The sequence below is a fragment of the Drosophila santomea genome, chromosome 2L, assembly GCF_016746245.2.
Source record: "Drosophila santomea strain STO CAGO 1482 chromosome 2L, Prin_Dsan_1.1, whole genome shotgun sequence".
NCBI lineage: Eukaryota > Metazoa > Arthropoda > Insecta > Diptera > Drosophilidae > Drosophila > Drosophila santomea.
In genome coordinates, this window is record NC_053016.2 from 19,177,560 (window position 1) to 19,197,750 (window position 20,191).

General features: G+C 41.6%; 6 protein-coding genes across 9 annotated transcripts; 4 read left to right on the forward strand and 2 right to left on the reverse strand.

The window, feature by feature from the left end:
- Positions 1-1,126: 1,126 nt before the first annotated feature.
- On the forward strand, positions 1,127-2,168 carry LOC120458703 (peroxiredoxin-6-like). Its single transcript, XM_039646447.2, has 4 exons — positions 1,127-1,312; positions 1,374-1,748; positions 1,819-1,894; positions 1,954-2,168. Exons 1-4 carry the CDS (start codon positions 1,230-1,232, stop codon positions 2,080-2,082), a joined length of 663 nt encoding a protein of 220 aa, XP_039502381.1. The 5' UTR covers positions 1,127-1,229; the 3' UTR covers positions 2,083-2,168.
- A 2,838-nt stretch (positions 2,169-5,006) lies between these two features.
- LOC120458498 (peroxiredoxin-6-like) lies at positions 5,007-6,052 on the forward strand. Its single transcript, XM_039646165.2, has 4 exons — positions 5,007-5,191; positions 5,253-5,627; positions 5,698-5,773; positions 5,833-6,052. The coding sequence occupies exons 1-4, from the start codon at positions 5,109-5,111 to the stop codon at positions 5,959-5,961; spliced, it is 663 nt and encodes a 220-aa protein (XP_039502099.2). The 5' UTR covers positions 5,007-5,108; the 3' UTR covers positions 5,962-6,052.
- Positions 6,053-6,711: 659 nt separating this feature from the next.
- On the reverse strand, positions 6,712-7,744 carry LOC120458729 (peroxiredoxin-6-like). The gene is made up of 4 exons (XM_039646478.1): positions 7,566-7,744; positions 7,130-7,504; positions 6,984-7,059; positions 6,712-6,924 (listed from the first exon to the last, which is right to left on the reverse strand). The coding sequence occupies exons 1-4, from the start codon at positions 7,646-7,648 to the stop codon at positions 6,796-6,798; spliced, it is 663 nt and encodes a 220-aa protein (XP_039502412.1). The 5' UTR covers positions 7,649-7,744; the 3' UTR covers positions 6,712-6,795.
- A 4,279-nt stretch (positions 7,745-12,023) lies between these two features.
- Positions 12,024-17,590, forward strand: LOC120447603 (ran-binding proteins 9/10 homolog). 4 transcript variants are annotated; one of them, XM_039629096.2, is made up of 12 exons: positions 12,024-12,102; positions 12,859-14,224; positions 15,328-15,492; positions 15,560-15,753; positions 15,819-16,000; positions 16,074-16,186; positions 16,248-16,399; positions 16,457-16,659; positions 16,723-16,886; positions 16,948-17,081; positions 17,279-17,390; positions 17,454-17,590. In XM_039629096.2, exons 2-12 carry the CDS (start codon positions 12,910-12,912, stop codon positions 17,588-17,590), a joined length of 2,871 nt encoding a protein of 956 aa, XP_039485030.1. In that variant the 5' UTR covers positions 12,024-12,102; positions 12,859-12,909. The 4 variants fall into 4 exon arrangements, with proteins under 4 accessions (XP_039485030.1, XP_039485012.1, XP_039485020.1 ...); XM_039629078.2 differs by having other exon boundaries at positions 12,025-12,102; positions 16,942-17,081; XM_039629086.2 differs by having other exon boundaries at positions 12,026-12,102; positions 15,563-15,753; positions 16,942-17,081.
- A 24-nt stretch (positions 17,591-17,614) lies between these two features.
- On the forward strand, positions 17,615-18,757 carry LOC120447621. Its single transcript, XM_039629118.2, has one exon. The coding sequence runs from the start codon at positions 17,615-17,617 to the stop codon at positions 18,086-18,088; it is 474 nt and encodes a 157-aa protein (XP_039485052.1). The 3' UTR covers positions 18,089-18,757.
- Positions 18,758-18,941: 184 nt separating this feature from the next.
- On the reverse strand, positions 18,942-19,802 carry LOC120443710 (succinate dehydrogenase assembly factor 2-B, mitochondrial). The gene is made up of 3 exons (XM_039622955.2): positions 19,703-19,802; positions 19,465-19,646; positions 18,942-19,402 (listed from the first exon to the last, which is right to left on the reverse strand). The coding sequence occupies exons 1-3, from the start codon at positions 19,799-19,801 to the stop codon at positions 19,132-19,134; spliced, it is 552 nt and encodes a 183-aa protein (XP_039478889.1). The 5' UTR covers position 19,802; the 3' UTR covers positions 18,942-19,131.
- Between the last annotated feature and the right edge of the window lie 389 nt (positions 19,803-20,191).

The following is a 20,191-nucleotide window of genomic DNA, read 5'->3' on the forward strand; positions in this document are numbered from 1 at the left end:
CAGGATCAATAGCCGAGTCGATTTGGCCATGTCCGTCTGTCCGTCCGTCTGTCCGTCTGTCTGTCCTTATGAACGTCGAGATCTGAGGAACTACAAAAGCTAGAAAGTTGAGATTAAGCATACAGACTCCAGGGACATAGACGGAGCGCAAGTTTGTCCCACTCTAACGAAATTGTATTATTAAAAATAATTAATTTTAATATGTCGGTAAACAAAATGACTAACTTTTGAGGGTGAGCAAACGATAAAAACCAGTTTTAGTGGGTGAGCAAACGTATATTTCCTAAAAAATATTAAGAAGAGGTGAGCCAAGAAAATGAATTACTTTTAAGGCTGTAAACTTCTGAAATTTCGATCTGTCCATCCGACTTCCCATCTAGCTGTGTGACTAACTGAGAGAAAACCTATGTTGGTGTGCTGATTTTCGATAGACCCACGCACACAATCTCAAGATTTTACTCGCTCTCGCTCCGAATTGGAGGCTCGTTTTGCGTAAGTGAACGGGAGAGCCGTGCGATCTATGGCAGTGTGCGATTTTTACAGGCACTCACTAATACCATCACACTGCCCGGCGCTCTCGCTCTCACCGTCCGGCTATCGGTGTGCACGTATGTTTTCTGGTGTTGGTGCTCCGCCGCTAATCACCAATACCATTCAACATTTAAATGCTCTCTGTTTATTTAATGGCTCTCTGTTTATGTTTGAAACCGGCTAAACTGTCAAATGGACCAGATCAGCTGTTTCGATTCCAGGTCCTGGTTCTGGACTTGGTGGGTTATTTAAATAAGTTTAAGGGAAATAAATATGCAAAACTGTACTTTTTTATGCGATTCTTCTAGATTCTTCTTTTTTGTTCGTAACAAAGTCCATACTTGGGTGAGGCCCAATCAGGTTTTTTAGAGGCCCCTGTCGACGTTCACACAAATATAGAGACCTCGCACGAGGCCTCTGCATTCCCCTCCTAATGTCCCTCAATCTTCTATGAATTGTTTGTTAGTCTACACACAGCACCACGTACTGTACATATGTATATGATACGATAAGGCAGCGCCCGTTCCCTATCTCTATCGCACCCGCTAATCGAGTCGATCCAGCGGCGTATAAAAGACGGCGAGATTTCCCAGTCAGTATTCAGTAAGCAAAACGTGTGCGAGCCAATAACAGCTACCAGCTATACAACGAGCAACTAAAAAGGTTTTTTCCAAGTCAAAGTAATAATCAAACACAAGATGCGTTTGGGACAGACCGTACCTAACTTCCAGGCCGACACAACCAAGGGGCCCATCAAATTCCACGAGTGGCAGGGCAACTCGTAAGTGCCATAAAACCCTTTTCTCTAATCGAGTCTCACTAATCGTCTCTCTGATCGCCAGTTGGGTGGTGCTCTTCTCCCACCCCGCCGACTTCACACCCGTCTGCACCACTGAGCTGGGCAGGATTGCGGTGCACCAGCCGGAGTTCGCAAAGCGGAACACCAAATGCCTGGCGCATTCCGTTGACGCACTAAACTCGCACGTGGACTGGGTGAACGACATCAAGAGCTACTGCCTAGATATTCCCGGGGACTTTCCCTACCCGATCATTGCCGACCCCACTCGCGACCTGGCCGTCAGCCTGGGCATGCTCGACGAGGAGCAAAAGAAGGATCCTGAGGTGGGCAAGACCATCCGGGCCTTGTTCATCATCAGTCCGGACCATAAGGTGCGCCTCTCCATGTTCTACCCCATGTCCACTGGTCGCAACGTCGAGTGAGTACCTATTACGGGCTACAACAATTGATAATCTATAATCCAAACTGACCATCCTGTGTTCTTATAGCGAGATCCTGAGGACCATTGACTCTCTGCAGTTGACTGATCGCCTCAAGGTCGTGGCCACTCCTGCCAACTGGACCGTGAGTATTTCTACCTACTTCTTGCAAGCTGATTCGTACTAACTATGATTTGTTAATAGCCTGGAACTAAGGTAATGATCCTGCCCACCGTCACCGATGAGGAGGCCCATAAACTCTTCCCCAAGGGATTTGACAAGGTTTCCATGCCGTCTGGAGTAAACTACGTCCGCACAACTGAGAACTATTGAAAGTGATTTTCCCAAATTAATTATGTGCCATAACTCCTATCATATATTATATACATATGCAATTAAAAAAATCTTTTAACAAAATATTCAAAATTGGTTATTGTTTTTATTACAGTTGTATTTTGGTATTTTGGCAAAATTCCTTCGTTTTCAATATACACTTGGGAGAAAAATAATAGTAATGCCCTATATAAATTTAAAAGATTAACAACTTGAGCTGAAATCTATATCCCCTTGCAGAATTCAATAAGATGTTTCAATATTCTTTTTTCCGATTGCGGGTAGTAAACAAATCGAAACCATTTGGATGGTTTTGGATTTGGAAATGGCAGTTCACATCAAACAGCTGATCCATCAGCTGATCACTTTCCAAAAAGTGCAAGTAAGCAGTGAGAAAGGAAGAGAGCGACACGCCGCGTACTGGTATTTGTGAGTGCTTGTAAAAATCACATACTACAATGGATTGTACGAATCTCAGGTTCACGTACACAAAACGAGCCCCCAATTAGGAGAAAAGAGCGAGTAAAGTATTGAGACTGTGTGCGTGGGTCTATCGAAAATTAGCACACCTCTCAGCAAGTTACACAGTTGGATCGAGTGGGTTTGGGAAGTCGAACGCTAAATTAGTCGCAAAAAGACTGTTCACATGAAGGAACACCAAATTGGAATAAATATGTAATATAATTTTTAAATACTAGATATTAAACGGTGCTGTGTTATGAAATATGTGTGAAAAGATTAAACAAACAATGACAATGATTCAAAGTACAGTCTATGCACTGCATATCATTTCTGAGCAAAGCCTTATAGACATTTTGTGGTAATTTTCCATCGGTTCTGGTTTGTTTGTCAATAACAAAGTGGATTTTGTGGGCGGGAGGAAATGCCGAATGCGGTGATGTCGGGAAGAGAGATGCACAAGCGAAGCGATATGTATAGTTGGTTGGTTGATAGAGTTGATAGGTGGTGGGAGTAGGAGGGGCATATAATAACAGTGGGAAGGCCAGAGCGAACCGGGTCAAATCAGCGATAGCACACCAAAAACCCAATAAATCGAGCTCAAAATCTTGTTATCGTTATCGGACAAGAGTTGGGCTACAAATTCCGTTTTCATTGATTCAGTTCAGTGTAGATTTCCACTTCACAGAAACCAGAAGCACACATTTACTTAAACGTCGTGAGATCATTAAGGAATTTCTTACTAGACGGCTATAAACTAAGTAACCAGAATGTTTCGCCCTTGCTCGCCTCTCGGTCGATCTGCTTCAAACCATCTGCATTTTGGCAAGAGGTAACCTGTGGGGCATACCGCATTCATCCCTTTACATGGTGTTTCTTGAGACTGTTTCCGCGGGACTGGAAATATGCGAGATATTGACCGGAAAACAGCTGACCAAGTAGAAGGTTTTGCCATTGAATCCGATTTTGGTGAATGAAATTTAAAGATAGCCGTTATCATATTTTTGGTACGCTGATATTGATAAGAAATTGTATAACTTTAGCCTTTACTTGGTAATCGTGTTTTAATGTGTACAATAAAAATAAATTTAAAAACCTACACTTAAATTTGTTTTAATGTTTGTTCTAGCTATCTTCACGCTAAGGTTGCGGGTTCTTAAAAGGTCGTAGGACAACCTTTATTTATTTAAACTTTATAACCACATTGTTTTCTAAAATATTTAATAGCAAAAAATCACATTGGCGCCCAAATTATCGATATCGATTTAAATTCAGGTCGATCACCCGGTTCGCTCTTTATTTTCTTTCTCTTTTTGTGACTTCCTCCTGCAAGACCACTGCTCTCACTCACACTAACGCAATCTTAAGCCCCTTGACTACAAATTTGAGATTGCTTACAAACAACCTGGAATACATTAAATGACGAGAAATGGAAAATTACCACTAAATATAAGTATGTAGTGAATCAAATGGTTTTGCGTCTTGAATTTAACTCTGAAACTAACCACAACCGAATGCACGGACTGTACTTTTAGCACATGAAAAATCATTTAATTTATTTAATTTTCAAAAGTATACCCTGAAGTCTAGCACACTGCTTCTACAATACTTGTATTCACTACTTAGATCTAACCATCCTATATTAATCAGATACCAAACTGAGTTGCTTTCACCTGTACTGTCTCTGGCTTTCTGAGTTAGGGATCTGCCCATCCGACTTCCCAAAAACCCACTTGATCTATTCGTGTGACTTACTGAGAGAAAACCTATGTTGGTGTGCTAATTTTCAATAGACCCACGCACACAATCTCAATATATTACTCGCTCTCGCTCCGAATTGGAGGCTCGTTTTGCGTAAGTGAACGGGAGAGCCGTGCGATCTATGGCAGTGTGCGATTTTTACTGCCCGGCGCTCTCGCTCTCACCGTCCGGCTATCGGTGTGCACGTATGTTTTCTGGTGTTGGTGCTCCGCCGCTAATCACCAATACCATTCAACATTTAAATGCTCTCTGTTTATTTAATGGCTCTCTGTTTATGTTTGAAACCGGCTAAACTGTCAAATGGACCAGATCAGCTGTTTCGATTCCAGGTCCTGGTTCTGGACTTGGTGGGTTATTTAAATAAGTTTAAGGGAAATAAATATGCAAAACTGTACTTTTTTATGCGATTCTTCTAGATTCTTCTTTTTTGTTCGTAACAAAGTCCATACTTGGGTGAGGCCCAATCAGGTTTTTTAGAGGCCCCTGTCGACGTTCACACAAATATAGAGACCTCGCACGAGGCCTCTGCATTCCCCTCCTAATGTCCCTCAATCTTCTATGAATTGTTTGTTAGTCTACACACAGCACCACGTACTGTACATATGTATATGATACGATAAGGCAGCGCCCGTTCCCTATCTCTATCGCACCCGCTAATCGAGTCGATCCAGCGGCGTATAAAAGACGGCGAGATTTCCCAGTCAGTATTTAGTAAGCAAAACGTGTGCGAGCCAATAACAGCTACCAGCTATACAACGAGCAACTAAAAAGGTTTTTTCCAAGTCAAAGTAATAATCAAACACAAGATGCGTTTGGGACAGACCGTACCTAACTTCCAGGCCGACACAACCAAGGGGCCCATCAAATTCCACGAGTGGCAGGGCAACTCGTAAGTGCCATAAAACCCTTTTCTCTAATCGAGTCTCACTAATCGTCTCTCTGATCGCCAGTTGGGTGGTGCTCTTCTCCCACCCCGCCGACTTCACACCCGTCTGCACCACTGAGCTGGGCAGGATTGCGGTGCACCAGCCGGAGTTCGCAAAGCGGAACACCAAATGCCTGGCGCATTCCGTTGACGCACTAAACTCGCACGTGGACTGGGTGAACGACATCAAGAGCTACTGCCTAGATATTCCCGGGGACTTTCCCTACCCGATCATTGCCGACCCCACTCGCGACCTGGCCGTCAGCCTGGGCATGCTCGACGAGGAGCAAAAGAAGGATCCTGAGGTGGGCAAGACCATCCGGGCCTTGTTCATCATCAGTCCGGACCATAAGGTGCGCCTCTCCATGTTCTACCCCATGTCCACTGGTCGCAACGTCGAGTGAGTACCTATTACGGGCTACAACAATTGATAATCTATAATCCAAACTGACCATCCTGTGTTCTTATAGCGAGATCCTGAGGACCATTGACTCTCTGCAGTTGACTGATCGCCTCAAGGTCGTGGCCACTCCTGCCAACTGGACCGTGAGTATTTCTACCTACTTCTTGCAAGCTGATTCGTACTAACTATGATTTGTTAATAGCCTGGAACTAAGGTAATGATCCTGCCCACCGTCACCGATGAGGAGGCCCATAAACTCTTCCCCAAGGGATTTGACAAGGTTTCCATGCCGTCTGGAGTAAACTATGTCCGTACCACAGATAATTATTAGATTTTATTTATGTAATCAACTTCGTTATATACCATTTACTTGTTATAAAGTACCAGATTTTAGTGTACAATAAAGAATATAGTCACAGAAATCGCTTTGTATTTTTTATTTTAAAACAATTTTCATATTTACAGTGCATTTGCTTTGCTACTCTTGTAACATAATCAAAGTTTTATTAAAATGTTACATACATACGCGCATGTACAAATTTCAATGTTGTCATACCCGTTACTCGTATAAGGGTAAAGGAGTATAAGGGTATACTATTTTCGTTGAAAAGAATGTAACAGGTAGAAGAAATCATTTTCGACCATATATATTCTTGATCAGGATCAATAGCTTAATCGATCTGGCCATGTCCGTCCGTCTTTTTAAATGTCGAGATCTCAGGAACTATAAGAGCTAGAAAGTTTTAAAATATGTGTTGAAATTTTTTAATTATCTTTTTTATCGGTACGCCAAATTTTTTGCCACGCCTTTTGTAACGTATTTTATTATTCTTTTTGCCAATTTCTTTCGATATGGCAAAAAAAATTTTAGAGCACACCCAAAATTGACAAGCAAACAACAATTTTGAATTTTTTTTGTATAATTTCTTTTTATTTTATTATTTTTGCGTTCAATTTCTATCGATGTCAAAAAAAAAGTGGACTTCCCTGTTCACGCTCACACTAGATGTGTATGATAGTCGAGGACCTCTACTATAGCGTTCTATCTTGTTCAATAATAATGATAGATAAACATGACTACTACTTTAAAAGATTGAATACAGATTTTTATTTCGCAGTAATTAACTTTCTATGGCACAACGGGAAGAAAAATACGTACAGGTCTTTAATAGTTCTCAGTTGTTCGGACGTAGTTTACTCCAGATGGCATGGAAACCTTGTCAAATCCCTTCGGGAAAAGTTTATGGGCCTCCTCATCGGTGACGGTGGGCAGGATCATTACCTTAGTGCCAGGCTATTAACAAATCATAGTTAGTACGAATTAGCTTGCAGGAAGTAGGTAGAAATACTCACGGTCCAGTTGGCAGGAGTGGCCACGACCTTGAGGCGATCAGTCAACTGCAGAGAGTCGATGGTCCTCAGGATCTCGCTATAAGAACACAGGATGGTCAGTTTGGATTATAGATTATCAATAGTTGTAGCCCGTAATAGGTACTCACTCGACGTTGCGACCAGTGGACATGGGGTAGAACATGGAGAGGCGCACCTTATGGTCCGGACTGATGATGAACAAGGCCCGGATGGTCTTGCCCACCTCAGGATCCTTCTTTTGCTCCTCGTCGAGCATGCCCAGGCTGACGGCCAGGTCGCGAATGGGGTCGGCAATGATCGGGTAGGGAAAGTCCCCGGGAATATCTAGGCAGTAGCTCTTGATGTCGTTCACCCAGTCCACGTGCGAGTTTAGTGCGTCAACGGAATGCGCCAGGCATTTGGTGTTCCGCTTTGCGAACTCCGGCTGGTGCACCGCAATCCTGCCCAGCTCAGTGGTGCAGACGGGTGTGAAGTCGGCGGGGTGGGAGAAGAGCACCACCCAACTGGCGATCAGAGAGACGATTAGTGAGACTCGATTAGAGAAAAGGGTTTTATGGCACTTACGAGTTGCCCTGCCACTCGTGGAATTTGATGGGCCCCTTGGTTGTGTCGGCCTGGAAGTTAGGTACGGTCTGTCCCAAACGCATCTTGTGTTTGATTATTAGTTTGACTTGGAAAAAACGTTTTAATTTGCTCGTTGCTTAGCTGGTAGCTGTTATTGGCTCGCACACGTTTTGCTTACTGAATACTGACTGGGAAATCTCGCCGTCTTTTATACGCCGCTGGATCGACTCGATTAGCGGGTGCGATAGAGATAGGGAACGGGCGCTGCCTTATCGTATCATATACATATGTACAGTACGTGGTGCTGTGTGTAGACTAACAAACAATTCATAGAAGATTGAGGGACATTAGGAGGGGAATGCAGAGGCCTCGTGCGAGGTCTCTATATTTGTGTGAAACTCGACAGGGGCCTCTAAAAAACCTGATTGGGCCTCACCGAATAAATTCTAGAAGAATCGCATAATAATGTACAGTTTTGCTTATTTATTTTCCTTTAAACTTATTTGAATAACCCACCAAGTCCAGAACCAACTCCTTCAGGAGCTGCAATCGAAACAGCTGATCTGGTCCATTTGACAGTTTAGCCGATTCCAAACATAAACAGAGAGCCATTAAATAAACAGAGAGCTTTTAATGTTAAATGGTATTGGTGATTAGAAGCAAAGCACCAACACCAGCAAACATACGAGCACACCGATAGGCGGACGGTGAGAGCGAGAGCGCCGGGCAGTGTGATGGTATTAGTGAGTACCTGTAAAAATCGCACACTTCCATAGATCGCACAGCTCTCCCGTTCACTTACCCAATACGAGCCTCCAATTCGGAGCGAAAGCGAGTAAAATCTTGAGATTGTGTGCGTGGGTCTATCGAAAACCAGCACACCAACGTATGTTTTCTCTCAAAAAGTCACACGAAGATCAAGTGGGTTTTGAGAAGTCGGATGGGCAAATTTCAGACTCAGAAGGCAATCGACAGTAAACATGACAGCAACCCAAACAGGAAATAAAAGATTTACATAGTTATAATGGATTCTCAAAATGCAACAATTGATAAAGTTATTATTGTCCCAGAAGCTCTATCGTACTTCATATATTAAAAGTACAATTTTTGGTTAGGTGGTGCTAGTTACGAAGTCTAATATAAAAATCCACAAGCATTTGGCCCTGTAATAAACGTTTTGTGGTAATTTTCCACTTGCGTTTACTTATCATTTTTGTAATGGGATTGTTAGTAAAAAGGAAGCGCAACTTATTAGTGCGGGGAACAGTAAAGATGGTGACGATACGAACAAGAATGATAGAAGAGTGAGAAAGAGAAAGTAAAGTATTGGAGAGAAACCATAGAGCGAACCGGTTAATTCTGCGGCAGCGATAGTCTGCTATCATGACAATCGAAGCGAATCTTTCGAATTTTTGGCGGTTTTTTATTGAGTAGGGTAACTTACCGGATAGATACAGCCGATACCTTTACATTACATACCTATTACTTGACATACTATTTAAGGTTTAATAAAAAGTATCTTAAAATTGTTTCCGACCCTATACATATTGATCCAAAAACTGTTCTTAATGAGGTGAAAAAGATACTTTCAACATATAAAAGTTCTGAGATTAACTTTTGTGACTAGGATATTTATTACGATAGGCTTCTAAATGATAGATCCTGTGGGTGGTCTTTTTAGTCTCCGTAACAACGAAAACATTTGGATGCCGGTTCAGCCTGTCTTCGTACTTCTAAGCTAGTGTTTGGATAACTCTATTGCCAAATCTCTTTCTATGTCACCAGTACTCTGAGCTGTGCGGATTTTGTTTATGTGGAAGCCATTCCATAAACTTCGCCATATCTCCAAATCGGGGTGGGGATTGTTTTATATATGGCAGCCTTGTGTTTTAAGGAGAACTTGCTCCTAGGAGACATGAGCCACGACATTTTCGCAGCTTTTGACAGCATAGAATGCTTCACCAATGTTCCTGTCTAGAATAACCCCAAGATATTTATAATGTCTTATGCTAAGGCACGGAACCGAGAAGCGAAACCGCAGCTTCCCGGTCTTGTCGAAGACGTGACATTTGCGCATTTGCTACTGTTTATTTCTATGTTCCAATCCTGCGCCCATTTTTCAAAGGAACAAGCATACTTCTGTAAGTCGTTTGTGGCAATAACCAAAGAGGGTTTTCTACCTATAACTGGGGTAATCTTTTTTTAAACTGGCGCACCGACTTTCAATAGAGTGTCGCAAGTTTTGTGCATTTTTTTAAATGGACTGAAAATTATTAATTGCGTACTTGTTTCTTACAGTTTTGCTAGGTAGTTAGTTGTTTTTCAATTAGATATTTTCAGGTGTATGACATGATGCGTAACGCCTTATGATTTTTTTGTGCTGCGATGTATAGCCGTTGTACATCGCTTTTATATAAATCTATATAAATCTTTTTATTTAAATCTATAAACGCTTAAGAACTAAAACGGTTCGGGTGATCAGTGGGGTGGGTCCTCTTTCGCTTCTAAGGACTTGTAGGTCTGAGGTAAAGTATTCTTTGAATTTGGTTAATATGAATATTACCGTTCTATTAGCAGTGTTGGCTAGTACCTAGATACTTGTACCTAGGTACATACCTAGGTACCATTTTGTGGTATCTTTTACCTTACATAGGGATACAAATATTATGCTACCTTTTACCTTACCTAGGTACAAATTTTTGTATACCTAGAGAATTAGGTAAGCTAGGTAAAAAGGTACTGAAATATTTGTGTTAGCTTTATTTATTACTAAATAGACTTTTAGATCATTTTCCTTTGAACAAAATAATCAAACTCCACAATAATAATAATAAGCTGATTCCACCATAGGAAATTATTTATGTTTCGATTCTAATTTCACAATTTTCCACGCAAATGCTGTTCGGTTATTATTAGCTTAAATCAAACACTCATATTTGATCATACCCTAACAATTTGTGAAAGAACCCAAAACTGTCCATAAGAGACGAAAAATGTCCGTAAAAGAAAGCTCAAAAAAAGGAACTACCTTTTGTTTTAAATGGCCAATTTTTTAAGCCAGATGTGAATTGTGTATTGTGTGTAAATAAAGCGATTAAATTCGACGAAAATTCGGCTGGAAATTTACACAAACATCTTAAGGCAAGTATAGTATAAATATATTATATGTTCATATGTGTGTATTTCTGTGCAAGTTAAAAGTGAAGTAAAGTAAATGAAAATAAGTATAAGTTCTGTGCTTCGGGATATAAAAGTTCGTTTATACTTTTTAAATTAAAGAACATTTTATTGACAAAATCAAATTTTGTAATGTGTAAAAAGGGTTTTTTCTCGGAAAATATTTAATGCGCGAAATGTGTATTTGTACATGGAAAAAAATGATTTTGTAAATAAAAGCGCATTTAATTTAGAAAATATAAAAATTGTGCTTTGATGTGTCGACGTTTTCTCTATACCAAATCAAAAATGAATGGCTACATCAATATTTATTGGAAATGGATGATATATATTGATGTAGCCATTCATTTTTACATACGCACATACAATAATTGGCGCCAAAATATTGATAATATATATTGATGTAGCCATTAATTTCTACATACAATAATTGGCGCCAAAATATTGATAATATATATTGAAGTAGCCATTCATTTTTACATACGCACATACAATATTTCGCCAAAATTAAAATTCCGTCACAAAATTAAATGTTATGAAGTTTTAAAAATATTTTATTCTATTAATACTTTTTTGTAGAGGGTGCATCCAAACAGCTATGCGTCATATGAGGCCATGAAATCAAAAGTGGCAAAAAAGAAAGAGAATAAATCATCAGAGCCTAAGCGAGCAAATTTCTTCTGTTTCCAAAGCTCAAGCCAGGTAGCTGAACAACAAAATTTGCGTTCGGTAATTATTTTAAGAAAGAAATATGAATTGTTATTTTAATTTTAAAAAGTACCGAATAAAAAATTTAAAAATTCGTATACTTGTTTTTACCTTTTATCTTTACCTAGGTACAGAAAAATTTGAAAACCTCTTACCTTACCTAGGTACTTATTTTTGTAAAAACCTTGTACCTTACCAAGGTAAAAATATAGCGTACCTGTCCCAACACTGTCTATTAGTACCTTCTCTACTGCTCGGCATACGATTTTTTTTATTTAAAACAAATATTTAAAAGGTATAAAATAAACTATAAAACAAACAATCAGGTCTTTAACCATAATTCAAAAATAACCGCAAAAAGTGTTGGAAAGATTTCCACGGACTAAGTAATATTCAAAAACTGCATACTTAATAATAATAATAATAATAATAATTTTTACTTTTAATGGCTTTTTAATAAGTGTGGTATTGCTTATCAGATTTTGCATTTCGACGCCAAGAGGGACTTAATCGATAAGAATAATCGATAGCTGCCGAGCACACTCTGATGTTAATCAATCGATAGCTTCGAATAAACATCGGCTTTTGTTCCAGCTCTATAGCATAAAGTCAAAACTTCGTAGATTTAACCACTCATAGCAATCGCTCGAAGGTAAATATAAGCAAATATCAACCGTAGAACCGTTCAACAGCATCGAATGACAGCCAAATTGAATTCATCAGCTAATTAAAACTACAGCAAAGATCATTTGACCCTGTTAAAAAAGAAATGATAATTTTCTTTTCTGTGCGTGTGGGGGCTGCGAGTGTGTGTGCGTGCTGCATGCATATATGCGTGTGTGAGAGAGGGAGAGAGTGCTGCCAGTGTGAGTGCTGTTGCTTGTGTGTGTGTGTGTGTGCACCGTGACTCGTTGGTTAGAAGGGAAAACAAAGAAAACTTCAGAAAAGTACGACGTAAAAAGAAACTTACAAATGTAGAATTATCAAAACTAACTTGCTAGCAATATTTAAAAGTGCAGAAAGCAATGGCTAATTTCGTTTGGCTATTGATTTTTTGCATTGTCGTGCATGCAATTTTGTAGCTGTAGTTGTTGCTGTTGTATTTTTTGTGCTGCAGCTGCGCGTCGCAACTGTAATCTGCTGTTGCTGTTGTTATATTTGGGGTCAGTTAACAAAAGAGAGTGCACGAGTGAGTGAGAGAGTGCGAATGAGGTGAACGGTGTAACGGACAAAGGACATTGCATTTTAGATGTTGTTTGTGTTTGCTAGTGTCCTCGCCTTCCTACCCCTCCCTTCGGCACTTCTCACGTATACACACACGGCATCTGCATATGCACTTCATCGGCTGTCTCTCCCTTGCTCGTTGCTGGCTCACTCTCTAATTCCTCGCTGAACGTCTCTCTCTCAGCCTCCTTTTGCAATCACAACAAGATAAAAACAACGACAACCAAACCATAACATGGAGAACGTCGAAGAGGCCCCGCCACTCTCTTCGGAGAGCAACAGCAATAGCAACAACAGCAGCAGCTCTCACCAGCTCTCTCAATCGGGAGCCATGGGTGCCGAAATAGCCCCCTCTTCGTTTCGGTCACACTCTCATTCGCCCACACCTTCGCCCCCCGCCCCCGCGCCATCTCACGACCAACCCCATCCCGATCACTCGAGTCCCCCATTGAATGCATCTGAAACGGAGGCTCGCGAGAACTCACCACATGATCACTCACCCACTCCTACTTTCCACCAGACTGCACCGCCACCCACGACCTCATCGACGGCACTGCAGCGGGAAGAGCGGGAGCAGCAGCAAGAGACGCCACCATTGGATCAGGATCAGCAAGAGAGTCCGCCCTCGCAGGACCAAGAGCTGCACACATTGCAGCATCAGCAGGATCAAGGATATCCGGCAGTGCAGCAGGATCAACAAGCGGAGCTAAACCAGGAGCTGCATCACATAGAGGGTTTTATCCGGCACCGAGAGTTGCAGAATCAGGAAGAGCATCCGCTACAAGCATCGCTTGAAAACCGAGAGCCATCAGGACAAGAAGATACTAACCCGGAACGCCCGCATGAACCACAAGTTCGAGATCCCGAACTCGAACCAGAATCCGAGCCACCGCCACCTCTGCTTCTCGAAGATCTGGACGAGCAGGACTCCGGATCGCAGGATCTTAACGAGCAGGAGCCGCCACTGATTATAGACGCTAACGCCATAGCCGAAACCATAGACGCCAACGCCGTGGAGCGGATCGACGACTACGAAGACGACGACGAGGAGGTGGATGAAGAGGAGGAGGTGGTAGAGGACCGGGTCGACAGAGCCGGCGAAGGTGCTTCCGTTTCCGGTGCCCAGCGGCTGCACTCGGTGGCCGTTTTGCCGCGCTACTCCTCAGCCCCACGCGTCCCACGGAGCAGCAACAATAACAACAACAATATTATTAACCACAATAACAATAATAACACTAACAGCGGCAGCCTTTCGCGACGTACTCGCCACTTCTACAGCAACAACGGCAGTCACTTCAGCAACGACATGTTCCCCAGCCACGCCCCCCGCAGCAGCACCCAGACATCATCACCCCGGGTCGGAGGTCGTCGCCATCACTCCACCCCCGCCGCCAGCTCCAATTCGCCACAGCACCAGGGCGTGGATCCCCTAAGGCTGCTCTATCCCAATGTCAACGAGAGCGAGACTCCGCTGCCCAGGTGCTGGAGTCCCCATGACAAGTGCTTGTCCATCGGATTGTCGCAGAACAACCTGAGAGTCACCTACAAGGGTGAGTAGAATGCAAGGTTTGAACTTCTCTGCAGTTATTCAGTTCAGAGCTATTTGCCAAGTCCGAATTCATACCAGCTGCAATAGGCAATCGGAAAAGGTCAGGAAACCAATGAAGATGCCTTACTTCCATCTTATCAATCGGTTTCACTTTACAATATGGAAACGAATATTTGAAAAAGGTATCTGAATGGAATATGGAACAAATTCGTTACGCTGTAGCTCGTTTAACTGTAGAGTTTGCGGAGCTCGTTTTTATTAAATAGATTTAACCGTGTCCATATGAACATTTCCTAAATGTTTTTAATATGAAACTTTAAAGGCAGTATACAACATTTTACCCCTTTATTCAATTTCTTTGATTGATCAAATAAATTTAGGTATATGTTTATTATTACCTTTTTACTTGCATATATAATAATTGCATAGGCACTTCAAATAGTAACTGATATTTTCTGTAACCATTGAAAACTGTCGATTTATTCCCAAATTTTATATTTATCTTGAAGGATGTAACTCAAATTACTAACAAGAAGAAGAGTTTTAGTGCATCTGCAGTTTTCACGCTCTTTCGCACTATCTCACTCTGGCACACTCACACATGCACAGACAGGTTCTCTCAGCTGTGCGCTGGTGGTTTTTGTTTTTCATTACTCACTTCTCCCACGCTCATTCGCGTGGCTGTTAAGCCGCTAACAGCAACAGCTGGCTTACCAGTGCAATATAAAACATGTAAAATGTATGGATTTATTGTGTAGATGGTGCGCTGCAAAGATGTAAAATGTACCTTTAGGTTATTAGGATTTTAATAGGTAAAAGTTGTATCCTAATGATTCCAAATCATTCGATATTATTATTTCGACATACAGTATAAAGCCCCTTATTTATTGTGTGTTGTAAATAATTTAGTAGGCCAAAAAACATTTTTTGTTCAGAAAATCTACTCAATTTTGTTATATTTAAATAACTCCATAAATAAAATAAAGTACTAAATTCGAGAGTAGAAAATCCATCCCAAATAGATATAAAAATAATATCTTACTGCAATGCTGTAGCATATAGAAATAATGGTCTGGCAAATACTAAAACCTCATGACATTTTAGGTGTGGGCAAGCAGCACAGTGATGCCGCCTCAGTGCGCACTGCCTATCCGATCCCGTCCTCCTGTGGACTGTACTACTTCGAGGTGCGGATAATCTCTAAGGGACGCAACGGCTACATGGGCATTGGCCTAACTGCTCAGCAGTTCCGTATGAACCGCCTGCCAGGTTTGTGTTGCGTTGTGCTGCTAGGCGAGATGTCCCCATGATTCCTAATAACCACACTCCCCTCAAGTAGGTTGGGACAAACAGTCGTACGGGTACCACGGCGACGATGGCAACTCGTTTAGCTCCTCGGGAAATGGCCAAACCTACGGCCCTACTTTCACCACCGGCGATGTGATTGGGTGCTGCGTCAACTTTGTGAACAACACGTGCTTTTACACAAAGAACGGAGTGGATCTGGGCATCGCGTTTAGGGATTTACCGGTGCTTATTTAATGGAATTTACATAATGTATCATTTTCTAACTTTATTCATGTTCAATTTCCCAGACTAAGCTTTATCCCACTGTGGGCCTACAGACACCAGGCGAGGAAGTGGATGCCAACTTTGGTCAGGAACCATTTAAGTTCGACAAGATCGTCGACATGATGAAGGAGATGCGCTCCAATGTGCTGCGCAAAATCGACAGATATCCACATCTACTGGAGACCCCAGAAAACCTGATGAACCGGTGCGTTTCCGTAAAATATGTTTAATGGACAAGACTAAGTGCCAACTAACACAATTTTTTCCAAATTGCTTAGCCTGGTTTCCACCTATCTGGTGCATAATGCGTTCAGCAAGACCGCCGAGGCCTTCAATGGCTACACAAATCAGACTTTCAACGAGGACTTGGCATCGATCAAGACACGTCAAAGTTCGTATATTAGCCATTAGAAAATACAACGCAATTACTAACTTTAAATCCACTCATTCAGGGATCATTAAGCTTATACTGACAGGCAAAATGAGCCAGGCCATTGAGCACACAATTCGCTCTTTCCCCGGACTTCTAGAAAATAATAAAAACCTCTGGTTTGCATTGAAGTGCCGCCAGTTTATTGAAATGATCAATGGAGCAGACATTGAGGTGGGTTTTTAAACACTACATGTGGAAAATAAATAGAACCGATGGATTGTCTTACAGAACGTGAACAACAAAGTCACCGCCACCACACAGACCATGCCCACAAACCAGACGTCTGTGATACAGTCCACCAAGTCGTTCAAGCACAGCAAGAGCGGCAATGGAAATGGCAACGCCAACATCAATCAGACTCAACAACAGAACAACACTGCGATTCCAGCTGTGATAAAGCCACAAGGCGGCGATAGGCCAGATATAAAAAAGTAAGCCAAATTAAGGAGTATGTGATAATTATTCGGATTGTTAACCATAACATATTATTCAAGCATGTTGGTTGACGACAACTCCAACAAGTGTGTGGAGCACGACAGCAACAGCATGGACGTAGAAATGGAGCCCTGCCAGAGTCACTCCAACGGCGGGGACTCGAGCTCCAATGGCAATGCCAGAGCTGTGCGCAACTCTCTAGATGCCATCGACGAGGAAATGGGTAAGTATTTATTGGCGGCGTTTCCGGGAAGATCCGTAATCCCCAGCACTTGTAGATGTAGATGTTTCCCCCTCTTCGCGTAACTGTGGTCGTGTGATCGAGAAGATCCTTGAGTTCGGCAAGGAACTGTCCAGCATGGGTCAGCAGCTGGAGAAGGAGAACCTTATGACTGAAGAAGAGCGTCAAATGTTGGAGGTAAACTATTAATATTGATATCCTACCAAATCTGGTATTTTACAGGTTTAGGTGTGCCCCAAATAACAAAAGTTGTATTTGGAAAATTACTTCAATATAAAATTTTTAGGAAATTGTTATTTATTGTTAGGATCTTTGAATGTTCTTTTATCTGAGTTATATCTAATTAAGCGATAACCAATCTATAATTTGTACAGGATGCATTTAGTCTGATTGCGTACTCAAATCCTTGGTCCAGTCCGCTGGGCTGGCTGTTGTGTCCTTCGAGACGTGAGAGTGTTTCCACCACGCTCAACTCGGCCATATTGGGTACGTCCTTTCTAAACCTGTCTTTCCTTCGCGAAACGAAGTTACTAATTCCCGATTATGCAGAATCCCTGAACTTTGAGCGTCGTCCACCGCTGGAATATCTGGTGGCTCACGCATCGGAGCTGATCAAGGTGATCGGACAGCACTCGCTGGGCGAGGACGCTTTCGTAACTATCGACGATGTGTTCCCGCAAAATTGACCCAGTTCGCCGACGCTGCTGAAGATGTTCGAGACCACGCTGACCCTGCCGCGAACCAGTGTGCTAACGGAACCGTTGGGCAGCGCCGGAACCGGATCTGGGCCCTCTACATCAACGGCTGCCGTGGCAGTTCAGACCAGCAAACGACGCCGAAGGCGACGAAACAAACGACGCCGCAAATCCTCCCTTTCCAGCAATACCGATGCCCCGTCGGCCCGGACCTACGATCCCGTGATGACGGGCAGTACGCTCCGGTCGGCAGCTGTAGCATCGGTGGGCGGTAGCGCGGGTACGGGGCCAGTGCGTCGGGGTCGTCGAAGGAGCGGGGTCAGCTCATCTTCATCGGCGGCAGCGACTGCGGCAGCAGCAGCGGAGGAGGAGGCGGAAGAAGCGGAAGCGGAGGCGGCTCGCCAGGAGGAGGCAGCGGAAATCTTGAGCGGAAACAGCAGCCCATCGATGTTCGTTGATCCGCAGGACTTCTTTGAGACCCTGGACTAAATTTAGATTATTTACAATTTGCAGTAGGTTAAATTTTGTTGTTACTTCCGTTCTCTTTTTTTTACATGCATCCTTGGCTTCAGTGCGCCTATTTATACCTAAACGCCGTTTATTTAATTGTTCGATTATGCTAAAGGTGAGATACGTTTGGCGGCCTTTGATTTAGCGTGATTTTTTAATAACTTTTAACATATATTTTATATAGCCTCTGTAAGCATACCGTGTGTAATATTATGATGTATAATTAAATTTGCAAACTGTGCTGCGACACGACCCTTGAAAAAGTTTTCACTCTTTGTTTTTTCGCTTTCACCGCCCGAAACACAACACTCACACACCAAAATATAATCTAGAATTGATAGTAAAGGGACTAGCCTGAAACAAAAACTGTTCAATCATCTCCTTAGCAAGTTAATAGAACCCATAGTTAATTGGTAAACATCCGCGTTCTAATTCTCCATGTTTTCAGCGATTCATCCTGTGTATTGTGGCATGACTAAGCAAAAACAATTGAACATTTTAAGTGTAATGTTTTGCAATAGTGATTAAGCATATTAACATGTAATCTATATATACAAAATTGGTCATACACACATTCGACAGGCATAAATAGAGTTTAACTGGATAATCGTTTAAATATATTGTATGGATGTGTATTTCAGTACTCAAGAACTGTGTTTTAAAGGGAAGAAGTGTCTTGGCCTAATTCATTTTAAATACTATAGAATATGTATATGCAATTCTGGCAATGCGTTCAGTAAATGTATTCATTTAAATTTCTTCTTACCAATTATGCCATAATTTTTTTAATACTCTGAAGTTTCCAACAAATATTAATAAAAATTAAACCATATTTAAATTACACTATTACTTGCAACAGTAATATTTATTATTCCATAAATCTGATCGTTTTGAAATACCAGTATGTTCTGCTTAGGTAAAATGCATGTTCAATCAATAGGAAAATTAAAGGTTCGGGAAGAAAATAACCCATTTTTTAATACATTCATTTTTAAGCTTATATGTAATTTAGTTTATAAAGTTTACAAGTCCGGCTGTCTAATCCTTTGAACTTTTTCATGGTTTTTGACGTGCTCCTTTAGCAGACGCATTATTTCTGTATCGAATTGAGGGGGCGTGGGCTTGGTGTCGGTGGCCCAGTAAAATATATCCCAATCATTGCTGACTCCATTTATTAACTGATCGTACTCGGCTGTCTGTTCCGCATTAAAGTCCTTCAAATGCTTAGCCACAAAAGTGCTCAGCAAGAGATCGTTTTCCAGCATTCCGCGTTTTCGGCTCTGATACAAAAGGCTGCACAAGATAATGAACGACCATAACTGAGATTGTGAATTGTTTTCACTATAAAGTCATACCGCTGCTTGCGAGCCTCCAGTGGCTCATCCGGACGGACAGGATATTCCGGAACTGGCAAATGCGGAGGATCATCGAAGTCCACAATTTCCCCTGGTGTCGTGTACTCAGTTTTATCCAAATTGCTAGCGAGTCGACTTTGCGAGATCATAAGTAGTGGCTGGCGACGGCCTACTGTAGATATCTGTGTACAAATCAACAATTAATTATATTCAACTAGATTTGGGGCCATAAACTCACTATAAATTGTCGCAACATTTTAAGAAACAGCCAAAACAATGATATAACGACAGTGTTGGTCAAGAAGCTGCACAAAACATGTAGAAACGATAGATTCATGCTATAAGAATCGATAAGAAGAGCTATAAGAAGTGCTGAAAACTTTACACTTTGTTAAATTAAAAATGTATGGTTTTTTATTTAAAAAAAATTAAAAGAGGAAACTATATCTTTGTGATCTATTTCCTTGTGAGATCTTTAAAAATCATCTGATGTTAAAATTCCTTAAATTTTCGAAATAGATTTAATATGTAAATATATAGAGTTTTGCTATTCATTGAATTTAAAGTTGAATTTAAATTGAAAAAACCATAAAAAAACAAAGTGGCACATATCGATGGCCAAAAAATTTTAACAAATTTAAATATTTTTAAGAATGTTTTACAGCAGCTGTTGCGGACAGTGTTGGTCAAAGGCCACCCCCGCCGCGACCAGTGCTGCGCACCGACG

What these genes read in the sequence shown, in the direction of transcription:
- LOC120458703 (XM_039646447.2), top strand. Translation starts at nt 1,230, where the DNA reads ATGCGTTTGGGACAGACCGTACCTAACTTCCAGGCCGACACAACCAAG. An exon ending in CACGAGTGGCAGGGCAACTC is followed by an intron (nt 1,313 to 1,373) that starts GTAAGTGCCATA and finishes TCTGATCGCCAG; the next exon opens with TTGGGTGGTGCTCTTCTCCC. An exon ending in CCACTCCTGCCAACTGGACC is followed by an intron (nt 1,895 to 1,953) that starts GTGAGTATTTCT and finishes ATTTGTTAATAG; the next exon opens with CCTGGAACTAAGGTAATGAT.
- LOC120458498 (XM_039646165.2), top strand. Translation starts at nt 5,109, where the DNA reads ATGCGTTTGGGACAGACCGTACCTAACTTCCAGGCCGACACAACCAAG. An exon ending in CACGAGTGGCAGGGCAACTC is followed by an intron (nt 5,192 to 5,252) that starts GTAAGTGCCATA and finishes TCTGATCGCCAG; the next exon opens with TTGGGTGGTGCTCTTCTCCC. An exon ending in CCACTCCTGCCAACTGGACC is followed by an intron (nt 5,774 to 5,832) that starts GTGAGTATTTCT and finishes ATTTGTTAATAG; the next exon opens with CCTGGAACTAAGGTAATGAT.
- LOC120458729 (XM_039646478.1), bottom strand. Translation starts at nt 7,648, where the DNA reads ATGCGTTTGGGACAGACCGTACCTAACTTCCAGGCCGACACAACCAAG. An exon ending in TCCACTGGTCGCAACGTCGA is followed by an intron (nt 7,060 to 7,129) that starts GTGAGTACCTAT and finishes GTGTTCTTATAG; the next exon opens with CGAGATCCTGAGGACCATCG. An exon ending in CCACTCCTGCCAACTGGACC is followed by an intron (nt 6,925 to 6,983) that starts GTGAGTATTTCT and finishes ATTTGTTAATAG; the next exon opens with CCTGGCACTAAGGTAATGAT.
- LOC120447603 (XM_039629078.2), top strand. Translation starts at nt 12,910, where the DNA reads ATGGAGAACGTCGAAGAGGCCCCGCCACTCTCTTCGGAGAGCAACAGC. An exon ending in TCGCGTTTAGGGATTTACCG is followed by an intron (nt 15,754 to 15,818) that starts GTGCTTATTTAA and finishes TCAATTTCCCAG; the next exon opens with ACTAAGCTTTATCCCACTGT. An exon ending in AAGAGCGTCAAATGTTGGAG is followed by an intron (nt 17,082 to 17,278) that starts GTAAACTATTAA and finishes TAATTTGTACAG; the next exon opens with GATGCATTTAGTCTGATTGC.
- LOC120447621 (XM_039629118.2), top strand. Translation starts at nt 17,615, where the DNA reads ATGTTCGAGACCACGCTGACCCTGCCGCGAACCAGTGTGCTAACGGAA.
- LOC120443710 (XM_039622955.2), bottom strand. Translation starts at nt 19,801, where the DNA reads ATGAATCTATCGTTTCTACATGTTTTGTGCAGCTTCTTGACCAACACT. An exon ending in AAATGTTGCGACAATTTATA is followed by an intron (nt 19,647 to 19,702) that starts GTGAGTTTATGG and finishes ATTTGTACACAG; the next exon opens with ATATCTACAGTAGGCCGTCG. An exon ending in CTGGAGGCTCGCAAGCAGCG is followed by an intron (nt 19,403 to 19,464) that starts GTATGACTTTAT and finishes TATCTTGTGCAG; the next exon opens with CCTTTTGTATCAGAGCCGAA.